At 51.8% G+C, this 24,857-nt stretch overlaps 11 protein-coding genes and 1 non-coding gene across 12 annotated transcripts; 5 read left to right on the top strand and 7 right to left on the bottom strand.

The window, feature by feature from the left end:
• Window positions 1-924: 924 nt before the first annotated feature.
• Window positions 925-3,143, bottom strand: Z519_09894 (uncharacterized protein; the record flags this gene model as incomplete). Its single annotated transcript, XM_016767614.1, has 6 exons — window positions 925-1,073; window positions 1,207-1,593; window positions 1,699-2,082; window positions 2,137-2,374; window positions 2,433-2,924; window positions 2,979-3,143. 6 exons carry the CDS (start codon window positions 3,141-3,143, stop codon window positions 925-927), a joined length of 1,815 nt encoding a protein of 604 aa, XP_016616406.1.
• Window positions 3,144-3,850: 707 nt separating this feature from the next.
• Window positions 3,851-4,649, top strand: Z519_09893 (uncharacterized protein; the record flags this gene model as incomplete). The annotated part of the gene is made up of 4 exons (XM_016767613.1): window positions 3,851-3,957; window positions 4,003-4,033; window positions 4,116-4,447; window positions 4,523-4,649. The coding sequence occupies 4 exons, from the start codon at window positions 3,851-3,853 to the stop codon at window positions 4,647-4,649; spliced, it is 597 nt and encodes a 198-aa protein (XP_016616405.1).
• A 946-nt stretch (window positions 4,650-5,595) lies between these two features.
• On the bottom strand, window positions 5,596-6,441 carry Z519_09892 (uncharacterized protein; the record flags this gene model as incomplete). The annotated part of the gene is made up of 1 exon (XM_016767612.1): window positions 5,596-6,441. The coding sequence occupies one exon, from the start codon at window positions 6,439-6,441 to the stop codon at window positions 5,596-5,598; it is 846 nt and encodes a 281-aa protein (XP_016616404.1).
• Window positions 6,442-7,329: 888 nt separating this feature from the next.
• On the top strand, window positions 7,330-8,666 carry Z519_09891 (uncharacterized protein; the record flags this gene model as incomplete). The annotated part of the gene is made up of 2 exons (XM_016767611.1): window positions 7,330-7,530; window positions 7,584-8,666. The coding sequence occupies 2 exons, from the start codon at window positions 7,330-7,332 to the stop codon at window positions 8,664-8,666; spliced, it is 1,284 nt and encodes a 427-aa protein (XP_016616403.1).
• Window positions 8,667-9,159: 493 nt separating this feature from the next.
• Window positions 9,160-10,545, bottom strand: Z519_09890 (uncharacterized protein; the record flags this gene model as incomplete). Its single annotated transcript, XM_016767610.1, has 3 exons — window positions 9,160-10,094; window positions 10,167-10,290; window positions 10,348-10,545. 3 exons carry the CDS (start codon window positions 10,543-10,545, stop codon window positions 9,160-9,162), a joined length of 1,257 nt encoding a protein of 418 aa, XP_016616402.1.
• A 615-nt stretch (window positions 10,546-11,160) lies between these two features.
• Z519_09889 (uncharacterized protein) lies at window positions 11,161-12,245 on the top strand (the record flags this gene model as incomplete). Its single annotated transcript, XM_016767609.1, has 3 exons — window positions 11,161-11,237; window positions 11,290-12,144; window positions 12,206-12,245. 3 exons carry the CDS (start codon window positions 11,161-11,163, stop codon window positions 12,243-12,245), a joined length of 972 nt encoding a protein of 323 aa, XP_016616401.1.
• Window positions 12,246-13,587: 1,342 nt separating this feature from the next.
• Window positions 13,588-14,061, top strand: Z519_09888 (uncharacterized protein; the record flags this gene model as incomplete). The annotated part of the gene is made up of 1 exon (XM_016767608.1): window positions 13,588-14,061. One exon carries the CDS (start codon window positions 13,588-13,590, stop codon window positions 14,059-14,061), a length of 474 nt encoding a protein of 157 aa, XP_016616400.1.
• A 100-nt stretch (window positions 14,062-14,161) lies between these two features.
• Z519_09887 (uncharacterized protein) lies at window positions 14,162-15,244 on the top strand (the record flags this gene model as incomplete). Its single annotated transcript, XM_016767607.1, has 2 exons — window positions 14,162-14,384; window positions 14,472-15,244. The coding sequence occupies 2 exons, from the start codon at window positions 14,162-14,164 to the stop codon at window positions 15,242-15,244; spliced, it is 996 nt and encodes a 331-aa protein (XP_016616399.1).
• A 607-nt stretch (window positions 15,245-15,851) lies between these two features.
• Window positions 15,852-17,111, bottom strand: Z519_09886 (uncharacterized protein; the record flags this gene model as incomplete). The annotated part of the gene is made up of 1 exon (XM_016767606.1): window positions 15,852-17,111. The coding sequence occupies one exon, from the start codon at window positions 17,109-17,111 to the stop codon at window positions 15,852-15,854; it is 1,260 nt and encodes a 419-aa protein (XP_016616398.1).
• Window positions 17,112-18,299: 1,188 nt separating this feature from the next.
• Z519_09885 (uncharacterized protein) lies at window positions 18,300-19,886 on the bottom strand (the record flags this gene model as incomplete). Its single annotated transcript, XM_016767605.1, has 4 exons — window positions 18,300-18,458; window positions 18,481-18,690; window positions 18,754-18,999; window positions 19,047-19,886. The coding sequence occupies 4 exons, from the start codon at window positions 19,884-19,886 to the stop codon at window positions 18,300-18,302; spliced, it is 1,455 nt and encodes a 484-aa protein (XP_016616397.1).
• Window positions 19,887-21,413: 1,527 nt separating this feature from the next.
• Window positions 21,414-21,529, bottom strand: Z519_09884. The gene has a single exon (XR_001677180.1). It is a non-coding gene; the product is annotated as a 5S ribosomal RNA (ribosomal RNA).
• An 834-nt stretch (window positions 21,530-22,363) lies between these two features.
• Window positions 22,364-24,147, bottom strand: Z519_09883 (phosphate:H+ symporter; the record flags this gene model as incomplete). The annotated part of the gene is made up of 2 exons (XM_016767604.1): window positions 22,364-23,558; window positions 23,612-24,147. 2 exons carry the CDS (start codon window positions 24,145-24,147, stop codon window positions 22,364-22,366), a joined length of 1,731 nt encoding a protein of 576 aa, XP_016616396.1.
• Window positions 24,148-24,857: the final 710 nt, after the last annotated feature.

Raw genomic sequence — 24,857 nt, 5'->3', positions numbered from 1 at the left:
GGTTTTTAAGTAGAGATCAGTATTCCGACGCTCTCTGCAGGGCGTACCCACCTTCGCCGATGTAATAGTTTTCCGGCGCCTGGGCTTCGACTATATGCACCCAACCCAGTGCCTGGAATATATCAATTTCTCTCTCCAATTGTCTCAGACGGTTTCGATCGACTCCAGTAGGGACTCTCGTATCTCTCAACTTTGGCTCGTGGGAACCGTTTTCCGTACCGTCGTACACCTTGAAGAGACAAAGTGGATTTCTCCACCCTTCGTACCATGTACAAAGGGTGATGGCGAAAATCCACATCTACCTCAATCGCCATAGTAACTCGTAAACCGTATCCTTTGTACCCTGGATGCTATTGTTCAGACTCTACTTGTCTTTGATAGCCTCTTATGACCATGAAACAGCTGGCCAGAATTATTGCAAGACCATAGGGTATGAGATTTTCAAGTTCAACAGAGAAATGGAAATGTAGCAGGACAATAGCTTCCTGAGCCAGCCAGTCCATAGACAAAATATGTCTTGAACTTTTCCGAGCCATCGAAATGTCCAGCTTGGTGAGTGATAAAAGGAAAGGGACTAAGGCTGAAGCTCCCTTTAAATGTAACTACTACGGCAAAGTATTGCGTCTTTGAGGCATTTTCTCCACCGTATCCGGGTTTCGGAAAGAGTGCTCAAAGCGCTCCACATTTCGAAGGTAATTGAGCTTAGAGGGGGAGTCTCGGGCCCCAAGAGAGAATGGATGAGAATATTCAGTTGGATCAAAGAATCGTGATTGATTCCCACCAGCTCCTCCTGCGCCAATCGCAAAAGTATGGACAATTTATGTACGAGATTTTGCTGTCATTGGGGTTGCCTCAGCAATCATACCCCTGGCTCAATTTAGTCTCATCAGCAAGTATGTACTCCTTTCCTCCGCGAGATCTCTTCTAGACCAGCTTGATGTAACCATCGGCCTTTCGTGACCTCGAAATGCCCAATCTTCTCAGGACGGGATCAAACATGCTGTAGTAAATCCAATAGAACAAACTCAGCGGCCCGAAGATTGACATGGGGAGAGCGTTGAGCAAAATATGTCCTAAACGGATGCACATGGTCAGTGGCCTTTTTCACAACGGAAGTGACGGTGGTAGTGAAAGTATAAACAGAGGAATTTGTCGCTTGAAGGCGCCATCTTGGGATGTTCCACATCTGGAAAAAAAAAAACTCACCCCAGACAAATGGTCGTCTCTTGATCAACTCCCACATCTCTCCCTTCATCATTCCTTCGGCTCCTTCCCACCGCCATGGGCCCACCAGTCTGAATTTGGTGTTCATGTTACATCCGCATGCCCACACGATGAATACCTTCCATCCATGCTTCAACACCTGTGTGGCGGATGGGGCCGAGCCCATGTCAAGAGCCAGTTGGTATGCGTACGATTCATGATCGACACCATGATGGATACGATGTTCAGGTTTTGTCTTCAGCCTGTACCACTCTTCGCCGTCGGGATTCAGTGCTGGATCCAAGGATCGTAGGCTCGCTTCTGGAAGAAGATTGAGGATTCGAAGCACCCAGAGCTGAGCTTGGAATTCGGCTAGAGGTGGAATTGCGCCTGAGAATCAGTCAGTGTTAGCATCTAGGTAGAGGGGCGAAAAGACGTCTGCAGTTCCACAGAGAATAGGAGGGCATATACAGACGGCAGAAATCGAAGACTCACCGATCTGTGGCCGAACAAAGCCTATGAAAGCAACTGTCTCGTCACCGTCCTTCCACAAAGCGCGAACATCGACATCGTTAGAATGCGGATATCCTGGACTCAGGAACGGGAATGCCAGGTGCTGGTAGCCGGTCGCGAAGATCACAACGTCTGGCTTGATTTTCAAGGTCTCTATGTGCTTCGACTCCTGTGTATCGTTCTTCTGGAAATGGATGATACCTTCGTCATCAACATATTCTGGAAATGGGGCAAATTTGACGGTGCGGCCCTTCGTGTCAATCCGCGGCAGGTCAATGATGCGTTCCATGAATCGCCTCAGTCGACTGTCTTTGATGTAGCGCCTGTCGAAATAGGGTTGGACTTTGGTGGACTTCACGAAGAGAACTAAATGGGACAAGTATTACGACCTGGAGCCCTATGCGGAACGGAGAAACTCACTCTCGGACATATGATAGCCCTTGATAATTCCCGCATGCTGACCATATCCATAACGCGTATTGTTCAAGAGTATCCAAGCGCCCTTCGTCCACCAGTCATAGAACACCCACGGCCAACGAGAGTTCCGCAGCTTCGGGTGTGCATAAGCGGTGTCGAACAGACAGTTCCAATTTGTGTCAATCGGAGAAGGGTTGTACTCGGCTTCCCGCTTCCCCATGACGACGAAACGTTCAACATGCTGTCGATAGCAGAGGTCACTATATCGAGAATCTCCACACACGAAAGAGGTATCTTACCTTTGGCGCCAGGACGAATCCATTTCGATGACAAAGCGTCACCGAATTGGTAGGAGAAGTCACCGCAAAATATGCCATGTCCATTGCCGTTTCTCCAACACCAAGGATCACGACATTGCTGCCTTCGGTAAATATATCTCGGCCTTTGTACTGAGAGGAATGGATGACAGTGGGCACTTTCTCGATTCCGGGAATCGTGGGCACCACCTTGTTCACATGCAGCCCTGAGCACACTGCGACAGCATCGCAGGCCCATTCCTCAGTTATCCCGTCCTTTGAAGAATAGGTCACGATATGACCCTTGCCATCTTTGCCCCGTCGTACATTCGTTACTGCAGTATTGAGATTGATGTGAGGTCGTAATTTGAAATGATCGCAGTAATTGTCGAGGTACTCGATATACTGGGCCATGGAGAGAAAGTCACCGCAATCAGTCCGTTCTGGCGGTATCCTGAAGTCTGAGAAAGTGGTCAAGGCTTTGGAAGACACCATCTGCTTAGAATCAGCCCAGTCACTACTGGATTGTGGGAAAAGGCCCTGTGTTACCTCGCCCTCTGGATAGGTGCGATAGCGGAATGTGCCTCCAATGTCATCTTGGGCTTCAAAGAGTCTGGCCTCAATGGGTGCGACATTGAAGTCCTGATTTGCTTGAAGGAGGTACTTCAACGTGACCAGGCCTCCTGGTCCGGCTCCAATGATGGCAACACGCATTTTCAACCCTGCTTGCTGGGAAGCATATGCTTAGAGGTCGAGAATTGACCAGGTAACACAGGAAGGGGAGCACCAGGTCTTCAAGACCCAGAAGATTGGGAGAACTCCGCGTCGCTTGCATGATTCCCCCACTTCCACGTTGACATGCACCGAGCAACGACTGCTTCTGGGTGTGTGCAGCATGCTGACGAGGGAGCGTTGTCCACGTATCAAGAGTGGAACTACCACCCAACTACTAGCTCGGATTTTCTTTGGGTGAATCTCATTTGCGGTTTTCGCGTGATAATTTTCGACCAGCTCTTCACTAGATTCCGACGGCCCGTTGATAGTTGCATCTTGCTGCATGGTAAGTGGGACTTTTAACGCGATATGAGGGGACGGAGGAGAGGAACACGAGTAGTGGTGAGGACCAAAAGGAGGATAACCTGTCAGAGCTGGAGTCAGTGAGCTTTAAAGCGGCAGTTGTCATATGCGCTCCTCTAGAAGCTTGGAGGAGTTTTTTTGGTGGTGCTGGAGCCCGCCAAGAGTTTTATTTCCGTCAGTCAATGCAATTATTGGAGCTTCGAGAGAGGTGTCGGGAAGCGACAGCAAGGTCCTGTTTGTCAAGACCTCTACCCTGTGAGCAGTTCGAAGTGAATCCGGGGTATGTCACAATAAGGTCGTAACAGAGCGACACAACTGCTGACGCCCCCGAACCAGCCGCGACAATGGGCGCAGGTCAATCGAAACCCAACGAGTCCACCAAGCATGTTTTCACCAGTGATACACCTATTCAGTTTTCTCAAGAGTATGCCCATGGCCCTATGATTGCGCTGTTAGCGCCCATCGCTGTTCCCAGCCCAACTGACAGGTATTACAGGTTAATAGACTCCCTTCAAGCATCCTCAGAAGTATGTCTGCTCCCACCGCGGTCCGAAAAACAGCTTTTACCACGGCGCAGGAGGTTATGCTCACTACCTGTTTTTGATATAGACAAACTCGACTCGTGCAAAGACACTAGAGCTGCATATCGCACAACGCGTGGCCGCCGAGCTAGAAAAGATCAGGAATCACGAATCCTCAGTCCTCGAGGAGGCACGGAAGAAGATTGCTGAAAGCGGAGAGGCAACCTCGGATTCGACTTCGTCAGACTCGTCACTCCTTCAAATATCGCCCAAGGACCTCCTTCCAGGCTCAGACAGTGATGAGGAAAAGAGACGGAATGCTCCGTCAAGCCAGAAAGTGCAACAGGAGATCGAGAAATTGAAGCAGACACTGGGACAGCGGAAAACGCTAAGAGAGGTGCCGAAGGAAGTGGAGAATGCGTAAGTCAAACTCCTGCTGGAACATGAATGTGTGCTCTGAGCGCTTCTACGAGTAAGCTAACGGTTGAAAACCAGGAGACAAGATGTCATTTCCTGCTTGCGGATAAACGACCGGAAACCGCTCGACTGCTGGAAGGAAGTGGAGATCTTCAAGCGGGAGGTACGGAAGATGGAGGAGAACTATGTCTCGTCTGTACTGTAAAGCCATGACTCTGTGGCGGAAAGCCCTTCATTCCATTGAAGGCTCGGAACCCAGTGTATATAAATCAAAGTATCACATACTAGTGGAATACAAAGCCTGAAAGGAGCCTTGTACATCCTACCTAAGATATTAGGCCTGTTCCAAACCTGCGTCTGACCTCTTTCTCGCAGCTAGGGTTGATCTAGCTTTTCCAGCTTCGCTAGAGAACAATTTGAAGGCCGTCATAGGGAGCCGAAGGCTACTATCTCTCCAGAAACGACTATTTTAGGCACACATCACGAGGCGCTACCGGGTGATGGGATGTTCGATGCTGTCATTGTATCCTACAGATCTGTCGGTCTATGGAGGGTTTGGTCCTGATCCGAACTCGTGAAAAAAGGTTGCGAATGGATTACGGTCTTCCTGTAGTGTTGTGTGGATTGGCTCGTTGTAACGGCCGCAATATTGTTGAGTACTGCATCACCTCCACAGGTCGACGTTGACTATTGTCCTCCTCTCCTGTGGTGTCGAAAGGAATCGGAGCCTGATCGAGGAATTCAGTGTCCTGGAGTACGGATGGGGGAGATATAGGCGCACATCATCTCCTCAATTCTTTCCATTGATTTGAGAAGACGTCCCATCTCTCCCGATATTCTTTGCAGGCCCCGAATCCTTCTGGTTATTTGTGGGGGGGGGTTTACTCCGACCGCCAAAGGCACTGGTTCCGCATACCCCACATGTTGAGACTTGCCTGCAATGTGGTCTTCGCACAGACAGTCCACCAGTGCTGTGCTCACAGTGCATTCATGGGTACCTTCGAGCTTGTGCGGCAAGCAAAGCATAGGTAGGAGCTCTTGCTAGCTAGCCACGTTAGCGTACGCAACTAGGTCGTCGTGGCTCGAAACTCTCGTAATAGAATAATTCGAGGCGCAAGAATCGAAAGAGGCTTTCGACTAAGGCAAAGAAGTCATGTTCCATCCAATTCTTTCCTAACCATCCAAGCACCACTCGGTCTCAGCTTTCTGTAATAGTGCTCAACAAGCATAACCCGCTTAAAGCCACGATTGGCGTACCACTCCAACGCGTTGTCGTTCTTCTCCCACACGTGTGCATAGATGCACACTGTGTCCGCAGCTTGAGCACCAGCCGAGGACAGGATAGTGTCCAGCAGCAGTGTTGCAAGGCCGAGACCACGATATGGCGAAAGGAGAGCTAGAGCTTGGATATAGATCTGGGAAGGTGGCCGGTTTCTCTGAGAGGGAAATGAAATATTGGGCGAGCATGGCTCTAAGCGACAGCGGATCCAGCCAACAGGCTGCGACGCGTAAAGGACGACGCGAGAAAGTTGGCTGACGATTGGGTCAGTCAATGTCGTGGTAAAGAAAGCATCGCTGTATCGAACAGGGAGGGTTGTGGCTGTCAGACGCTGAATCGCAGGAAGGTGTTCTGCTGAGACTGATGCGACAAGAGCGTCCGGGAGATGGGGAACCGAGACTACCTCAAAGTGCTGTACGCGGTTGCTTGAAGTAGTCTGAGCTTCCATGATTGCACGCTTTGGCTCATGGGCGACATTGTCAGGTCTCCAGATTTCGACTTGGTCTTTTTTGGCTTTCAAAGTGTGGACGGACGGTTGCTGAGAGGCTTGCTTCGGTGCTGCCTCGATTATACCCGGCCCCTGGCTGTCAGAAACACGCAGACGCGGACACGCGTCGTTATCATTTTTGTCGGAAACCTTTTCTCTGGGGTTTATCGAAATGGAGAGCGTTGGAGTCCCCGGTTTAGAGAAATACGAAAGAAGACTAGCTTGGGGCATGTTGACATAGCCTTCCTCATGGAATCCTAAGCTCTACCGAAGCTGGCACAGTGCTCAAGAATCCCCGCGATGGACAGCTGTTAATAACCAAAAGATGCCGGTCGCCCGAAAGGATTGGCGCTGTGGCGATCGGGGGCGGCAATTACCGGCGCTAAAAAGAAGGTTATCGGTGCTTATTGAGTGACCTTAGCGAACCCTGAGAAACCCTAAGCAAAACCCCATACCGGCATTTTTCTTTTCTGCGTCCTGCATCATCACATTCACTTCCACAGCCGCGCCGGACCCCTGAATGATTTCTCACGTTTTGTTGGTATAGCCATATCCAGTTGCTGCCGGAGCACTCCTTGAGCCTCTCTTCAACATCTAGTTGCCGGACTTCCAGACACCAAGCCGTGCGTCTAACGAGCACGAGCCTCCTCGAGTGCGCAAGATCCTTCCCCGGAGTGCGTGCGCTCCCTCTACATCCGTCACCACCCCGCTTCTCCAGAGCGAGACAATATAAATTGAGTGGCCCGATAAAAAAAAATACATGGATGCTATTGAATGAATAGAAGGTTGTCGGGTGCGGTAGGGTGTGAAGGTGTTTGAATAGGCAGAGTACAGAGGCGCAAAGTCTTCCACTCAGATCACAATTCCAGTAAGTGAATACGCTGCCGGACAATAGTGTACAACACCATGAATTCTGTTATTTTTCATTATGTGCCGCTGTCAATAGACCATTCAGCTTCTGCTGTCATGCGTCTTGGATTAAATATTTCCTACTTCCTTTCCCTCATAGTTGTACTCCGACGAAGACAAACGCACTACTTTTCCCCAGCTCCTGTCTTGTTATACTGCACCGGGCTGCTGGTCAGCCCTTACATTTTCCCTTGTTCTTGTTCTCCCAGTATGACTCCCAGCAGACCATACGTCTCCTTGTTCCCAAACAGCATTATCGACGTCGACTTGTGGAACCGCTTCGTGGAAGATGAGGAAATCACAGCTGACTGTCCACCTCCAGTCAAGGACGTTCTTGATATGGCTTCCACAAAACTTTCCAGCTCAAAGTCTTCCAGCGTTAGCTTGACCACGTCTGATCAAGAACAGGCGGTCAGTTGGCCAAAAAAAGGTCGCTTCATGCTTCTTCCGCTGACACCTTTTAGGTCACTTATCTCTTAGAACAGTCAATCGAAAGTATTCTTCATGATCTTCTTCTCGACATCCACCAAGATGAAAAGATCGCTCGCATGCAGACTGCTGTCCTTGAAGTCGAGCAGAGGGCTGAGAAACTGGGTCACAAAACCTCGAAAGGCACTGAAAACACTGACGATATCGAACCTGGCACTGTCGAAACTGACGCTGCCGTGTTCAAGTCCGGTCTGGTACAGCTCAAAGGAAACCCAATGAAGACGGTCAAGCATATCAGATGCCCGAATTGTGGTCTCCGCCGTTTGCTATATCCCCGTGTCGGCTACAACTCTCGCCCTGTCCCAGATGCCAGTGAACAGTACTGCAAAACCGAACCTATGATTGTTCTTGACAAACACGATGTGCATGGCCAACGCAAGAAAGGCGTCAAAGTCAAGGGTCAGGCCAAAGGCAGGAAAAACAAAAAGAAAGATGACCCCAGCTCGCCGGCTGCGTCTGAGAACTCTGACCCACTGACTCCATCATCGTCTATGCCCACAGAGTCATTTGAATTCAAAGAGATCGACTATCCAGCTGCCAAATGCCCCAACCGTGACTCCCACCTTGGGGACCACTGGAAATCCGTCAATGTCTTCGCCACACATCTCAATGGAAGCTGCTACCTCAAGAAAGATCGGGCTGCTGGCCGCGAAGCGAACGCAAAGATTGGTGGTACTCCACGCGACAGCAGAGCCAGTTCACCCAAACCAAGCACGAACGGCGGTGTCAAGAGAAAGGCAGACGACGACGACAAGAGCATCGCCGGGGCCGGCACGAAGAACAAGAAGCAGAGGACCGGCGCAGAGGGAAAGAGGGGAGACAAAAAGGCTCCTCCGAGCAAGTTGAAGGAAGTCAACAATGTTGACGATAGCAAGGCGGGCGCAAGCCCAGCCAAAGAGGCCAATGGTGACGTGGCGGTCCAAGCGACGCCAACCAAGGCGACAAGAGATGCGAGCTCCGAGCCACAAATCAAGCTCAAGATCAAGGCCGCGGGCGCCGGTGCTGCAGAAGGGGCCGCTCGCAAGAAGCCGAGCAAGGCCGGCAAGAAGGAAAAATAAAAAATGTAAAAATAATAATATTCAAATGGGCATAGCGATGACGGCTCGGTGTTGTTTCTTTTTCATTTTTCCTCGGCGTTGAAAAGGGAGTACCAGCCTAGCTAGGCGCCTGTGGGCTGAAACAGGTGGCTGAATCAGACAATGACATGAAATTCGTATACATGAATTCTTCCACGCGAAAACGTCCTTTCTCCTGTCCATTTATTTCCTCGTAGCCTTCGCTTCCAGGCGAGAAGACTCCCTGCTTGCGTCGGCGGAGTTTGAAGACACTGTATGTATGTATTCTTTCCAAGGAATCCTCCATATCATCTCTTCACGCCTATAAATGCTCCTGACCTTCGCGCGGCGCCCCTATCCTGTCTCATTCTATAATGAGCGTGTCTTCGACCTAGTGATCGTCGATTCCAACTTTGTATCATGGCACTGTGTTCTCGGAGGTCTTTCATGAGACGCGACTCAATTCCCACAACGATCATCATTATACATACATGATCTACGAGGTTGCCGCTGGCAACATGGCCTCGACGATGTTCCCCGTCGCGCCGCCCTCGCGACTGTGCCAGATCTTGACCATCTTCAACCCGGCGTCCTCCAGGACCCTGTTGAATCCATTAGCAGTCCTCTCCTTCCCACCCATGACCATTACGCAGTTGTCCATGGCGGCGGCGGGCAAGTCGGCTTCATGGACGCGCTTGGGCATGACCATGTCGGCGATGAGGACTTTGCTGTCCGGACTCATGGCATCGCGCAGGTGCGAGAGGATCTTGACGCAGTTTTCGTCTGAGTAGTCATGCATCACGCGGCGGAGGAAGTACGCCTTGGCGCCCTTGACGGGCTGTGGTGTCCAGAAGTCGTGTACCATGGCGGTGACGCCCTCAGGGAGCAGTTTGGAGTCTTTCCCCTGGGCGATGGGTTCGGGCAGGTCTTGAAGAACCATGTGGTCTGGGCGGAGGGTTGGGAAGGCCTCGAGGATTTGGAGGATGGATTGGCCCTGCCCGCCACCGACGTCGACCAGGGTGGCTCTGTCCCCATCGTGGTCCGGATCATAGAGCGCAGAGAAGTCATAGAAACCAATGATCGGGACAGAATCCTCTTGAGACATGAAGCCCAGTTGGAACGCGCGAAGACGATCGGGAAATTGTGCCATTATCTCCCACACAGGGTGTCCATCCATGCCATGGCGATGGGTGTATGGGTTGCGTAGAGGATCATCGGGTTCTTGCACGGGCTTGCCATCCTGGGCCGCACGTTCTTTCACATAGCTGTGGAGATGGACCAGTGTGGACAGGCATTCATCGTTCATGAACTGGAAGAAGTTGCCTGGGCCTGGGACCTGGATGTATGCTCTAGAGAACTTGGTGTGCGCATATTCGTCATGGGGGGTTTGCTCGAGGAATTTGGTGCCCACAAGCAATCGAAGTTGTCGTTCTTTTGTTAATGGGGGCAATGATCAGTCTGGAGACCTCAACCCGGTTGGATAAAACATTGATCAACCAATACCTAGCAGCGAATCCTGGACACCTGTAACTTTTGACAGCTCAGCCAGCGAGATGGAGCCGTCTACAGGTATCTTTTCGAACACGCCCAGCCCCATCAAGGTTCGCAGACAGACAATCTCCAGCATCTGCCATTGGTCAGCAACCTGTCAGCTTCACCATCCTCGGGGTCGAGCATCACGGACATTGACCGAGTGGTGCATTGACATGTCCGACGGTGCCATCACGAGACGGACAACGTCCTTGGCGATGGCAGCGACATTGGCCCGGGAGATGTAGCCCTTGGTGCCTGGCGAGTAGTCGCAGGCTTTGGCGGCGTCGGTGAGTTGTTGTATCAAGTCCTGCAACTGGGCAGCTTGGTCTTGTTCTGGCGACGACGACATTGCCAATGTGAGGAATACCGCGCAGACAGAAGAAGGTTTCTAAAGTCAAAAGGACTCGAGAGCTCGATGGAGAATGAATGGATCGCCAGGAACAGGTTCCCGTTGCCGTACTCGGTAGAAGCCTCAGCAGTCTCTTGAGTGGAAGTGGGCCAGATGCCAACTCATAAGTTCTTATCATCCTGTTGCAATGGCTAGTTACAGCGAGCGGGAGCGTCGATGTTCGTTTACATTGGTGGCTGGTTGGTTGATGGTCGGTACTTATCCTACAGTAGAGTGAGTTTCTAGGCGAGTGGCAGGCACACAATGCCGCTTACGCAGCACGTGGAAAATGAGCCCGTGGAGATTCACTAGCTGGCTAGCCACGATCCTGCTCGCCTGTTCGCTCGAGCACTGGGTCACCCATCACACAGCGGCACGAGGAAAAGAATTCCCCATCAATCAGCGCCCAATATTACCCCCTACGTATCTCGCATCCTTCGTTGAATCCTAAAAGAAGGCCATCACCCCTCCCGCATCCTCGCGTCACCATGGCCTCTCCACTGTCCTCAGAGCTTCTCATCCTCCAGCTACACCCTCCTGGCACGCGACCGACCGACCTGACCTCAGTCCTCTCTCATGGAGGCTGACGAGCTCACCGGGTTTGTCGACGAAGGCTATGCCAGCACTTCGGCAAATACTAGCTATGTAACAAGGTGGGAATCTACTTCTAAGCCTCCGCGTCTAGACTTCTGACCGTCACAATAGTATAGCAACAGAGATCCGTGAAGGGATTGAAGAGTACGGTCGACGGTGGGCGTCTTACGGGAGGCATTTCTACGGTCTTCCCATCGACAACGAGGAACAACAGCGGAATGACTTGCAACATTACAAATTCTTCCTTCTCTACGAGGGGCGCCTCCACCTCGCTCCTATTGCCCCTGACCCTCAGAATATCCTTGACCTAGGCACCGGAAGCGGGATCTGGGCCATCGAGACTGCTGACCTTTATCCCACGGCACGAGTCGTTGGCGTTGATATTGCAGCTGTGCAGGACACCTGGATGCCGCCAAACTGTCACTTCGAGATTCTGGATGTCGAAACAGACTGGGACTTTCGGAGGGACATGTTCGATTTGATCCACGCCAGGGAATTTCTCTTTGCCATCAGAGACTGGCCGACACTCATCTCGCAAGCATATGAAAGTCTGAGACCGGGGGGGTATTTCGAGCTTGCCGTCACAGTCCCCGAGGTCGGCTGTGACGACGACAGCTGTCCGCCAGATTCAACCTACACTGAAATGGGCAAACTCTTCTTCAAGATCGCAAAGGCAATGGGCATCGACGGCAACGCTTGTAAATTGTGGCGGCAACAACTGCTAGACCGTGGCTTCGAGGATGTCCAGCAGACCGTCTTCAAAATCCCGACGAATCGCTGGCCGAAAGACAAAAGGTTGAAAACTATTGGGGCGCTCGAGGTTCAGAACTTCTTTCAATACGCGCAAGCCGGGTTTGAGAGAGGTGCTGTTGCCCTTCTTGGAATGGATCCAGCTGAGCTTCAGGTCATGCTCGCCCACACGAGGAAGGAAATCTTGGACCGCAACATCCACACCTATGTGCAATTGTAAGTCCGCCCTGAGGCCTGGGTTCGGTGTGCCTTGTATGGCTAACAGGATCGAACCCAGCTACAACGTGTACGGCCGGAAGCCGGGGACAGCAGGTTAGAGTGTACCTCTGCCGTGACCAACAAGATCAACATGGCCATTGCCGGTCCGACAGTGGATATGTTGATGCATCTCTGCCACTCAACGTTCCAATCAACTCTGTATAGCATCCGTTCAGCTCACCAGTGTCTGCTTGACGGAGTAGACACGGAGGTATGCAATGCACAGCTGGCAATATTTCGTCGAATGCAATCAACCACCGAGCTCGTGGAACGATATGCCCTCCCACTTCCGATCAAACAGGGCAGACGCTACTCCAAACAAAACCAGGCCGGCATTCGAAGTCGGTGCATTCCTGCTCGCTTTTCGCGCGTTATTTTGCTCACGAGTTCGATGCCACATGTGAATCAAATCACCGCCATTTCCCAGAATTCACGGTGTCGTTTCGAGGGCCGCAGGGCTGAAGATGAACTGTTCAGAGCGTGGTGCCAATGTGAGAGCTGGGATCCCGAGGACGGACCTTGGTCCAGGGGTTCGTCTTTAGCGTTCTTGTCCCGTAGAACGCGTGTTACCGTGGGCCGATTGGCCGCTCTCAAATTAAACAGAGTGGGCAAGGCTGTCGGCTCTACGCCTAAACATCGGGCCGGTGAGCACGGCCTGATCGGCGACTAGCACATCCACTTAGTGAAACGGCTCAAATTGCTCTGAAGCCGCGATGCAGTTTCACTCAAGTTCGAATCCGAACACAAACATCCTTCACACTTTTCAGATCTTGCTGTTCTTGGGTCCTCGTACCTTTGAATTGAAATGAACTACACTCAGGAACACAATCAGCACGCTCAACGCCATAAGGGTTGCTAGCTTCAGAACCTGCTGAGTCAACTCCTGAACTGAGGCACCCACCCCTAGTCTCCTCTGATAGCGCAGCAACAACATATGCGTCTAGCGTCCTAGAGGCTACGGCTATGGGAGCGGCAAGAGCTGAAGGCGTGATTTGAAGGTTCGTTTGTCGTGTATGGATTGAGCATACTTCAAGATAATCTCCATGGTCGCAATGAAGATATCCAATGGGTTGTTGTGCAGAGTGGCAGCAGTCTTGGTTGTTTTGATCCTCCTTCTAGGGACAATAGCGGGATTGTATGTCTCCGACGACTAAACCTGAATGCTGAATTGTGAGGTCTCACAGTTTCGGCAGGATGTTTCCGAACAAGGCCCTGTCCAGTCGTTGGGCATCAGACGCATGGGAGAGAGCTGCTCGCCCGGTATCCCTGAGTATCAACCAGGTTTCCCATTCTCTTTTGCATCAGTGTCCTCTGTTCTGGCAAAAAACCGCCACCACCTAAGCGAGCTCCATACCCTATATACACCCATCTGACGCGGAGAATAGTACGCAGAATTTCACCATGACCATTGACCATTTTCACAACATATCCCGATATGAACCCCATACGAACGCCACTTTCCAACAGCACTACTGGGTCGATATAAGCAATTACGTTCCAGGAGGCCCAGTGATCATCCATGCCATAGGTGAATATAGCCCCGAGTATGGCCTTGAATGGCGCCAAAAGGGAATGCTCCGCGAAATCGCCAATGCTACTGGTGGTTGTCGCCGTTCTTTGGGGCCAAAGGTATATAGACTCGTTCTTTTTTCAGCACAAAGCCATGATCCTAATTGTTCACGTAGATACTACTCTGGCGGCTACGATATCGTCCCAGATCATCGATCTACTACAGAAAACCTTCGCTTCCACAGCACCGAGCAAGCCTTAGCAGACCTCGCGTACTTCGCTCAGAGAGCCACATTCTGGGGCCTGGAAGACAGGGACCTCGCGGCACTCCCTGGATCATCTTTGGTGGCTCCTACGGCGGCGTGATATCTGCATTTACTCGCATCACTACCCAGACCTGTTCTGGGCCGGGCTGGCATCTTCTGGAGTCACGACTGGGGTACTCGATAACTGGCAGTTATTCGATATGATACGACGTCACGCTCCACCGGAATGCGTCGAAGCTCACCAGCAAATAACCAGCCTAATAGATAACGTCTACGAAAGCGGTAATGAAGCGGCACTATTCCAGCTTAAGGCTGCCTTCAACGTCTCGCAGTCGTCGACATATCCTGACCTAGCATTCCTTCTGACCAGTCCGTTGTCGGCGTGGAATCAGGTCTGGCATAGAAAGCCTTTCCCTTTCACTGGTAAGCCCGACCGAAATGCGAATCACAGTGGGGAAATACAAAAGTCTCAAGTTGACCACGGCCCCCTTCGTCCCTCCATAGGCCCAGGTTCTTACTGTGACCCCATAACCTCCCAAGCCTCGCATTATCCTACAACCGAAACCCTGCGCACAACGGCTCACTCGCTCCTTAGCTACGCTAATAGGACCGCCACTGCCAACGCCACAGCCCTTTACTACCCGCTCCTCAATTTCTTCTCCCACATACGAGAAAGCTCTACCTACTGCGCGGGGAGATCTGTTCACGATTGGCTATCGCTGGGCCGTCCTTCCCCATACGGCTGGCTCACCCGTACCGAATCCGGCGGTTTGGCGATGGGCTATACGCTGGGCTCGGAGGGCCATCCGCACCTGCCGCCCATGGCCTCCTGCATGCTGTCGCCGGCGTACTTCCTCGACAGATGCCACAGGGCGTACAACATCACATACGAGCCGCAGCTCGTTTGGCTGAACAAGTACGGCGGGCCCAGCTTGTCGTATCTCCGTCTAGCCGTCTCCACGGGCCAGCTGGACTACCACCGCGGCCTTGGTCCTCTGGCGGAATTTCTGGAGAACGGAGACCCAAATCCCAGGCTCGTCCGGAACATCAACGACAATGGCGACTATAACAACGGGTCGTCGTCGTCGTCGTCGTCGATCACCACGCCGCAGATAATCATCCAGGGAGGCTTCCACGAGTGGGATTTCCCAGGCCTATTCCAGAACGAGACGGCTGTGGAGATGCCCCTGGCCGTCCAGCGCGCGAAGACTATCGAAGTCGAGGCCGTCATGGCGTGGCTGACAGAGTGGAATGTCACCCATACCGATATCCATGCAATGTAGATCGACGAAGGGGTTTAGTGCCTGGATTCAAACTCGCATATTTTTGACTGGCTCGCTGACTCATGCCTCATCGCGTCGTGGGATGGGAACACATTGGAAAAGCGTTTGTGTATTGCATGTAGATATACCCTCGGGCCCCTGCTTATCACGCTAGCTCTACAGTTCTTTCCTTCACCCGTAGGCACAGCGGATGGACTGATTGACCCTTTCGCCTCAGTGATGTCCGCGTGTGGCACGATGAATAAGAGGCCACTCCCCACGAGGCACGGCGCAGCGAGGCGAGGCAATGTAAGACGTTACAAATACTCCGTCACATACTGTAGACTTCTTGGGAGCAATGGCCAGTCTTGACTGACTCAGATTCGATTCAAGGTTTCTCTGCATGTATGTCATGTATGTATTTATGTATGTCCGCAGATTATTCCTTACAGAATATTCCTGGGTTGTAGATGCATGTTTGATGTATATATGTAGTATCTAGTATGTAGTTACTAGTATGTATGTACACTTTTTTCCCTAGTGCATCGCCTCCGTTCTGGCGGCTGATTGATTACTTTGGTTGGGTTTAGTTGGTCGTCATGCAATTCATTAAAACTTATCTCCCTCTTCAATGATGTCCCGGGCCCTTCAGGCCCATGCAATTGGCATAGTAAGTCACGGTGGCGGACCAGTCGGAGAAGATTGCCTTGATGCCGATCTGGCGGGCCAGGACGTCGAGGGCCTCGTACGCCTGCCCATCGTACGAGATTATGGGCGCGATGGACGACCAGTAGTAGTCATCGTCGGCGCGGACGTTGTCGAGCGGGCCGGAGCGCTCGAACGACCACGCGATAATGTCGAGCCCGGCTTCCATGGCCGTGGTGGCGTAGATGGACGGCACGATCGTGTCGTTGTTAGGACCCCCGATTGCGAGCAGGTAGTTGTACGGCGGCGAGATGATGTTGACGCCGCTGGCCTTGAGGGCAGGCAGTCGGTTCACCGCGGTCGTGAAGTTCGACGCCACGTCGCCGTCTTCGTCCAGAAACACGGCCTGCGCGCCCCATTCTGGATACTCGTTCAGCCAGAGGTAGATGTCCGCTGGATTGAACGACTGCGGCCAGACTCGCTCGTGCGAAATGCCCTTCTTGATGAACGTGTCGATCATGTCTCTTGCGTACTGTGCCTGGGTGTAGCCTTGGAACGGCATGGGAACCTGCGATGGAGGAGTCTTCAGCTCGGGCGTGAAGTTGCGGAATCCTGGCAGAGAGTCCACCAGGTCGATGTAGCTCTCGAGCGTCATGACCTGCGCGCAGGTATTATACAAATCAGTCCTGAAGGAAGGTGTGCCGTGCTGATAGTCCTCTGGCGTAGTGGCCGAGGCATTGAAGCCGTCCATCTTGCTACAGAGGGTCTTGTACTCGGCCAATGTGATGTCGCTGGTGCAACACAGGGCATTGGCGTCCGCTGTTTCGTTGGCAGGTGTGAAAGGCACCGTGCACTTAGCGGCGAGCTCCGGTCTGAGCAAGATATCGGTCGTCGTGTGGAGGTCGCATAGGGAGTGTCTGCAGACCAGTTCCAGATCTGCTGTGAAAGACACGTCGCACTCGAGGATTCCAGCGCCCATCCGTGCGCCAGCCATGGTGGACTCGACCGACTCTTCGGGGAACTGCAGCGTACCACCGCCTCGATGGCCGATGCTCCAGCTGGTGACTTCAAAGGGACCATTGTAGCATGACTCGAGCTTCTGCTTGAGCGGGCCGTCGGTCATATTCTGGACAAGGTAGTAAGGGCGAGGCCCGAGGTTGATGTAGTAGTCATCGTGCGCGGGGTGTTGCCAACGAGGCTTTTTGACGGGCACCGCGCCGGCAATGTCAACTGCTAAGGCCATCATGGCCAAACAACCCGTTGTTGCGCGCATTTTCAAGTGAGATTGAAGCTCTACCAGAAGTTTCTGATTTCTGCTCCGCCCGGCCTGCGCAAGAAGAGTAGAAGAAAACGCGCAACGGACGGTGGAGATCAACCTTTTTGTACTTGACCCTGGTCTGCAAAGCTATCCAGCAAGCTCATACAGTAGCTCTTTGGACCATCCGACGCAAGTTTTGGCTCCGTCATGATCGCACGTGGACGATTCGAGCGACGGCACGTCCTCAGATCTAGGAATTTTTGAGAGCTTCTTTTGTTTTGCGGGAGCTTAACAGAGTAATCCGACCCCCGGCACACATCGCACCACGGTTGCGGTGCCTCTGGTATCGAGCAAATAGCATCGGGCACTGAGCAACGTGGACTGTTGTACCTGCATTTTGCGGTATGGGCGTCGACGGATTGCCCGGCTGGTATGGTAGTATGTGAGTGACTGAAGCTGTCTGCTAGGCTGAAAATCGATATTAGCAAGTAATTGTACCCCGCTGATACATGTAGCTCGATCAAAAGCTGTGATCCTGGATAAAGCCTTGGCTGCATATGTGTTACCGTCTTCGTAGCTCTGCCATCCAATGATGGGCTGTGACCTCCTGAAGCGAATGCCACGACAATGCCGTAGCTCCTTGGCACGCCGGGGCGGAATGCCACCCCGCCGAGGAAGGAATCTCACGAGGGACCTAGGAGTTGCTAGTTGCCCCTCCAGAGCTGTATTGTGAGCCTGTTCCTGCGCCGTTCTCAGTCTAGTAACTGTCCCACGTCTGTCCAATCGAGCTTGAAGTTGCTATCATGCTTTGGAGGAGATGATCGTCACTGGTTGAGAGCTCGAAGATTTCAAGGTAGGCTGTGGCGGGCTTCTAATGCCATAGTTATCTGGCAGTGTCCGGTGAGCTGCCAAAAGAGGTGAATGGATCTATGTCACCAGTTGATTTTAGAGCGCTCCAGCCACAGTGATGAAATAGCCGGTGGTGTGGTCACTATACTGTGCTCGGGTTCAAGTTGTGCGTTTGCCGGCATGGAGGAACGTGTTTCTCCGTTCACCACTGTCAGTATCTCCTTGTTCTGCTTCTTCGCCGACAGGTACCAAGCGAGAAAGACAACAAAGGTCGACCCTCCAGTCAAGGCGAAGTAAAGCCATATCCACTTCGAAACGACTTGATCAGACCTTCCTGGCAAGAAGTTGAAGAAGCCAGAACTGAATAACGTTGCCATCTTTCAGTCCCGCAAAGTCAGTGGCCGGGTTAAAACCGTACACGATACACAAAGCCCAGATCTCGCCATGTTTGCTTCGGCACAAAGGGCCGGTATTTGGTGTGAACTTGACGAGAGTGTTGACTTACAAAAGTGCCTGGAAGGAACAGGAGCGTCACCATTGCGATGATCCGCATGTCCGTGCTGTCTTTGCGGGTGAGGATAGCAGCATTCCTCGAATCTTCTGCCATGTCCTTCATAGCGTTACTGTGAAGTAGGCCAATTTCTGCAATCCTCTTGGAAGCCGCCGCGGTCTCGATGTTGAGCTTATTGTCCTTTTGACCGATCATGCTGTAGACCTGTGTAGCTACATCAGCAAGGTCACAAACACGGAGAGTTCTTTGATTCGAAATCCTTTGTACTGTCTGAACTTGAGCCCGTGTCCGTGCTGACAAAACTTCCCCATGAACTTGGGCGCCAACAATCAATTCTCGCAAATACGAAATCCTCATGTCAAGACTGTTTTGGATGTTAAAGCCAACGCCCTCCAGACGCCCTTTAGAATGGCTGATGAGCCGACTCCGGATCGTACAGACTATCTCCAAAGCTCTAAGACTGGAAGCAAATGTCATGTGACAAAAGGATAGGGTTCCAGTGACGCCTGTCAGCTGCAAATTTCCGTCAGCCTGTTCCGAAAATGAAAGATAAACGGTACCTTTTGAGTAATCTCATCGAAATTGAGCTCTTTCAGCAGCTTTTCTCTTTCCCTATCTCGTGCTGCGTTCCGGCTCGGATTCGTCGAAAACCCATGTCTCATGCCGGTTCTGTATTCAATATCTTCAATTCCTTGCGCTCGCTTCTCAAGAAGGACAGCGAAATAGTGGACCTTAAGCTCCAGCAGGAACACTGGCAGTAGCATAGGATCTTGCAGATAGCTTGTAGACTCGCGAAGACATTCGAGCATCAAATCGGTCTCCTCGGCTTGCATGCCGTTTACGATACCAGATATGACTCTTGTTTCCTCGTTATAAACGAGTCCAAGGCAAAAATTCCAATCTCTTGATCTCGCGCTTCGGACCATGAGGGCCGTTATCGCTTGTCCAGCGGAGTTCTTGGCCCGGAATTCCGTGGCTATAGGCAGGGTGCTCAGCATCATGCGGAGGAGTTCTGGGGGCAGATTCCAAGCAGTTCTGACGGTCTCGAAGGTGTCGCGAGAGATTGGCAGCGCTAAAATCTGTGCATCGCTTTTGTGCTGCTCCGGACTCCCAATCAAAAGCTGGAGTCGAAGGCGGCCTTTGGAAAGACCGTCGTCGAAGGCTCCATCTGATGGTAAAGAAGCAGCAGCACCAATCAAATCTATGATCTCAGACTCGGGAATTTCGCGATCAAGCAACACCAGCTCGCCGCCAGCCTGTAACAAGTCAATTGACGTGCCGGTAGGACACTTGAAGTAGTCGCTAACATTTGGCTCCCGCACCTCGACCCATCTGTTGCCCGCCCGAGGCTCAAATTTGGATGGGTCATCCAGGAGTTTGGCGTAGTAGAAGTCGTACATTGCACGGCACTGAAGGCATCCCACGGAAAACCAAGCACGGAAGAGCTGCCGTCCATCAATCTGCCTGCGAAAAAAGACAAAACAATTAGACGCACCGGAAAGTCGGTGAAGGACCATAGCACATAGGTTGAGTCACATTGGTGGGCTCAGAGGGCTTTATGAGGCTGAGCATGCGAACCGAAGTTCGCCTGGTGCTGCAAGGCAACCCGCAACGCCATTTCTATCAAGCCTCTTCAGAGCCGAGGTGGTGTTTTCGACGTAGCCCATGGGGCATCTTGGATCTCCAACCACGTTGGTTCTGGTTGCATGAGAAGCTTCACTTCGGAGAACAAAACGAGTGAGACAAACCTGAGGAAGCACAGAGTGCCAACTGCCCCCCACCGAAGACACCTTTTTGTCGGTTAATTTCCAACCCCTGTTCTTGTCCTGTTTCAAGCCCTGTCATTTGCAGGTAGCAACAAGTCATCTTAACAAACAGATGTCTTTCCAATGCATTTATTTTTCTCCTTCAAAATGCACTCCAGAGCACACGAACTAGCCCTAAGACTTCGCCGCGAGAGAGTGGCTGTCTGGGAAGTCGCACTACATCGTCCACAACCTGACGCTCGGTCGCCTCGGCCTTGAAGGACAACGGAGGCTGCGGAAAGGGCGACGCATTATGTAGCGTCTACTGATGCAGCGTATCTGTTTTGTCTGCTGTCAGTACATCCAGCAAAAGTCTCCTCAGGCAATTCAAGGGAATCAAAGATCGCATCTAGGACTGCCAATCCAGGCCAATCCTAGCGAACTCAATGCTATTCGAACGGCAATAGTGAAATGCCCGGCTCCCGGGCTGCCGATATCCGGTATTTCGCCATGCTGCTTGTCTTGCGGAAGTCGTCGATGTTTGTTGTGAAGATGCCATGATGTGACAAGAGAGCAAGGAATGCGTACTGTGAAGCTGAAGACGGTACAAGTGTTGCGACGGTACGTATCTTGTAATAGATCCGACGGGGTCCGGAATGGAGAATATGTTCGAAAATACTCTAGGATCATTGTCGTTTATGAGGCCTGTGAAAAGAATGCGAGTTAACGCATAGGTGACAACGTCAGTGTGTCTACTGCGAGAGGAGAGCGCTGAAGACGGTAACTCACCTATTTTCGCGATTCGACGTTAACTTGTGAGAATAACAATGGGCCGAGTTGAAAGTTCACCGCAGGTCGTGGGGTCACGAAAACAAGTGAGTGAACGTCTTCAGCGCTCTACTCTCATGAGAGAAGCACTGACGTTAGCGAAGAGTGACTGTAACAGGTTCCTAACGGGAGTGTCCGAGAACGTTCGCAGAGAACATCAACCATACCTACCTATATACCCATCTTGATGATGCTCTTTTCATCGACTGTTTAGTCTCTTTAAATGCGGATAACTTCGGCATCCCACATCTTCTGGATCAGAGCAAAAAAAAAAAAACAAAAGAAAAAAGAAAAAGAAAAAGAAAAAAGAAAAAAAAGGGAAGAGGAAAAGAAAACAAAAGCAAGGCATGCAAAAACAATCAACAGTCAGGATTCCCAACTGGTCACCCACGTTAGTACTAACTGACCGGCACATGGCTTAAGTACGGCTGAGCGGACGGGAAGCCCTGCTTTCCATGTCCTATGGTCGATTGCGGAAGACAACTGAGAGAACGGAATATATATATATATATGTATTCGCACACATATGTATATGTGTAGAGAAAAGGCAGATGACCCGGTTCTTTTACACATCATTCCAACCGCAGCTCTCTCCCTCCGCGCCCCAGGATCTCCAATCTCGAACTCGGGACCTCTTCCGCACCCTCGTCAAGATCCCCACCTCTAGCCCCAGGGATCTACTTCTTGCGCGCATATGCAGGATACGGAGGAGCGATCAGGGGTATATTATACAGAACTCGTGCCTGGGGACAATCCCGGCTCGCCAGCCTTTTCGTGCGCTACGTAAGCTTTCTGGTAAGCTTTTCTCAAGCTTTGCCGAACGTACCGGGGACACGGATGCCTCGGATATTATATCCGGGGGCTGTTCTTGTATTTTGCCTTGAAGGTTTCCCCCCCCCCCCCCAAACCCCCAAACAGAACGGGTCATCCAAGGAGAAAGAGCTACTATTCATCCCGTCAGCATATTTTCCTTCCCGCCATTTCCCCCAATGTCCATACAAATTGCCTGTACTGGGAAGTGATCAACAACATGCACGAAATACAGGTGCAGGTTGGTCATTGTCGCGCCTATATGGATGTCAACAAACATCCGTTCCCAGTAAGAATTCGAGTGCTCTTACGGGAGAATAGAAGCGTTGACGCAGGAAACCAAGAAAACATGGATCATGTGTATACTATTGTATTAATCTACACAGACCCCTACTATCCACCCACGACCCACGGTGGATGTCCACTAGAAACGGAAGTTATGTGTATATATTGGAGGCAACGACAGGAGAAGATCTTATAGAAAAGAAACTCGTTCAAGCAGTCTTGTCACCCTCCACGACGCCCTGGTCGGTAGTCTGGGCGACATATGATTCCTTGCGATGACCAGCAGATTCGGGGTCATAGTTCTTGGTGCCGGGTACTTCACCAGCAAGTTCTTCGAGCGTCTTGCGCTTGGTCTCGGGGATGAGGAGAGTCGTGAAGCAGCCGCAGAGCATAAAGAGAGCGAAGATCTCCATGACATGGTCAAGCCAAGGAGACGGGTTGTCCTTGGTAGGATGTCCCTTGGTTCGGAGAGGGCCGAAGACGGTCTGAGCGACAATTGCTCCGATCTTGCCCGAGGCGGCCGAGATACCGTGCGAGGTGGATCGGTAGCGGGTCGGGAAGCATTCGCCGGGAACAATGAAAGTTGTGGCGTTGGGGCCGAAGTTGAAAAAGAACTGGGCGAGGACGTAGAGAGCCAGAAGACCGCCTTCGTGAAGATGATTGTATGCGAAGCCGATGATAATGAAGATGATGGTGAGAAGGACGAAGCCCATCATCTGAATGGTCTTGCGGCCAATAGTATCAACGGTCGCAACGGTCACCCAGTAACCTGGAATGGCACCCGCGCAGACAATAATAAGGTTGCCAACAGCGGTATTGTAGAAAATCTGGTAGACATTGTCACCCTTGGCGTAGCCAATGGCTTGGAGAATAATGGAGTTGTTGAGGCCCAAGCCGTAAAAGGCCACATCGAGGAAGAACCATGAACCAGCAGTTCCGAGCAGGACCTTGCCGTGCTTCCACTGGGTGTAGTGTCGCCAGAAATCCGCCCAACTGGCCTTGGGAGTTTCGAGGCGCTGCCGCGAGTCTTGCAAGGCAGCGGCGCGGCTGACTTCGTCGGGATGGCCCTCGTGTTGACCAGATCGGTAGGCCTTCACGTCCTCCACAGCCTTCTCAGAGTCACGGGCAACATCGAAGGTATAACGAGGCGTCTCGGGGATGGTGAGACGGAAGTACAAGGCAATGCAGCCCGGAACTGCGCCGAAGCCGATGATAACACGCCACATCTTGTCAACAGCAAGTTGGCAAACACCATCACAGAGGTCGACGGTTTTAGCAGTCTTGAGAGACTGGTGGAAGCCAGTAACGACAATTAAAGCAATAATGGCAGCGGTAAACTGGCCAATGCCTTGCATAGCAAAGACCGCACCCATCATGGCACCTCTCCATTTGGTAGTGGCAAACCTGGGAATAATGAGCTTCTCAACAACTATGCAAGACAACGCAGGAAAACTCACTCAGAAGTGATGATGGAAGAAAGAGGGTAATCGCCTCCAATACCGATACCCATCATTACACGCCAGAAGATGATGATACCGACAATGGAGATGGAAGGAGAGTCGGAGGACAGAGCCTGAGCAAGAGTTGCGAAGATGATGAGGATCAACTCGAGACCGTACATTCGCTTGCGGCCAACGATATCGGCGAGCCAACCAAAACCGACTTGACCGATAACCGTACCACCAGAGGTTGCAACTTTGATAGCAGTATCCGAGTTGGATGGAATCTTTCCTGCGTTCTTGGGATTGGGAGCATCCTGCCAGTACACGACACCCAACATAGCCGTCACCAAATTGATGGCGAAGATGTCGTATGCATCGGTGAAGAAGCCAATACCGGCGACCACAATGGCACGGACATGGTACCAACCAAAGGGAGCCTTATCGATCTCAGCGAGGGCAAGTCGTCGTCGCTCGTTGGGGTCCTGGATATGTGCAAAGTCGTTGTGGAAATTGTGGAAGGCGGCGTTTCCGCCAGCCGTCTTCATCGCCATGGCGGCCAAGGTCTTTTCAGTTGACTGTGGAGGTTGTCCAAGAGTCTAAAGGAAGTCAAGACTGGACAAGCAGTGGAGGAAGGCTTGCTTGAGACCAGACAAGTACCGAGCGTCAAGTCCAAGCCGGCAGGAGCTGTACTACATATACCTTTTGCAACATAGGTCACATCGCGTCTGTACCAAGGCTCTGGGCACAGCAGAGGCCCGCTGAATCTGAAAAGTTCGACAGAGTGGAGTGCTAGTGGGCCGACAAGGCGAACTGCAAGCGTCAAACTACACGATGACACATTCCCCACTTGGATCGTCCCCCCCTTGACAGAGTCGAAGGGGTCATGGGAGCCAATAGCCAAAGGCCACTAGGACACGCCTTGAGCAGAAGAAATAGGATTTCAATGAGCAGGCAAAGACCCCAGGATCAGCAGAAGGAACATGAAATGGATAGGTATGCGAGGCAGAGCGGGTGGTTGCAGGGTGGCACCCAGGCAACCTGCGCTGATATGGCTTCGCCACCAATAAGATCGGCAGGACAGGATCGGGATGCCCTACCTTTCATGACTTTCTCTCTCATGCTGTCTTGCAGTGTCTCTGCGGCCCGAGTCCATTCGTTGGATGTCGAGAGTACCATGATCCGTCTCGCTTGGGACAGCCGCTTTGTTCGAGAAGCCTTGAAGAGTCTCTGGGTGCCAAGTAGACCAGTGGAATAGTCTCGC

This window comes from Cladophialophora bantiana (genome assembly GCF_000835475.1).
Source record: "Cladophialophora bantiana CBS 173.52 unplaced genomic scaffold supercont1.16, whole genome shotgun sequence".
Lineage (NCBI taxonomy): Eukaryota > Fungi > Ascomycota > Eurotiomycetes > Chaetothyriales > Herpotrichiellaceae > Cladophialophora > Cladophialophora bantiana.
The sequence above is the reverse complement of the archived record's forward strand: the minus strand, read 5'-3'. Positions and strand labels throughout refer to the sequence as shown.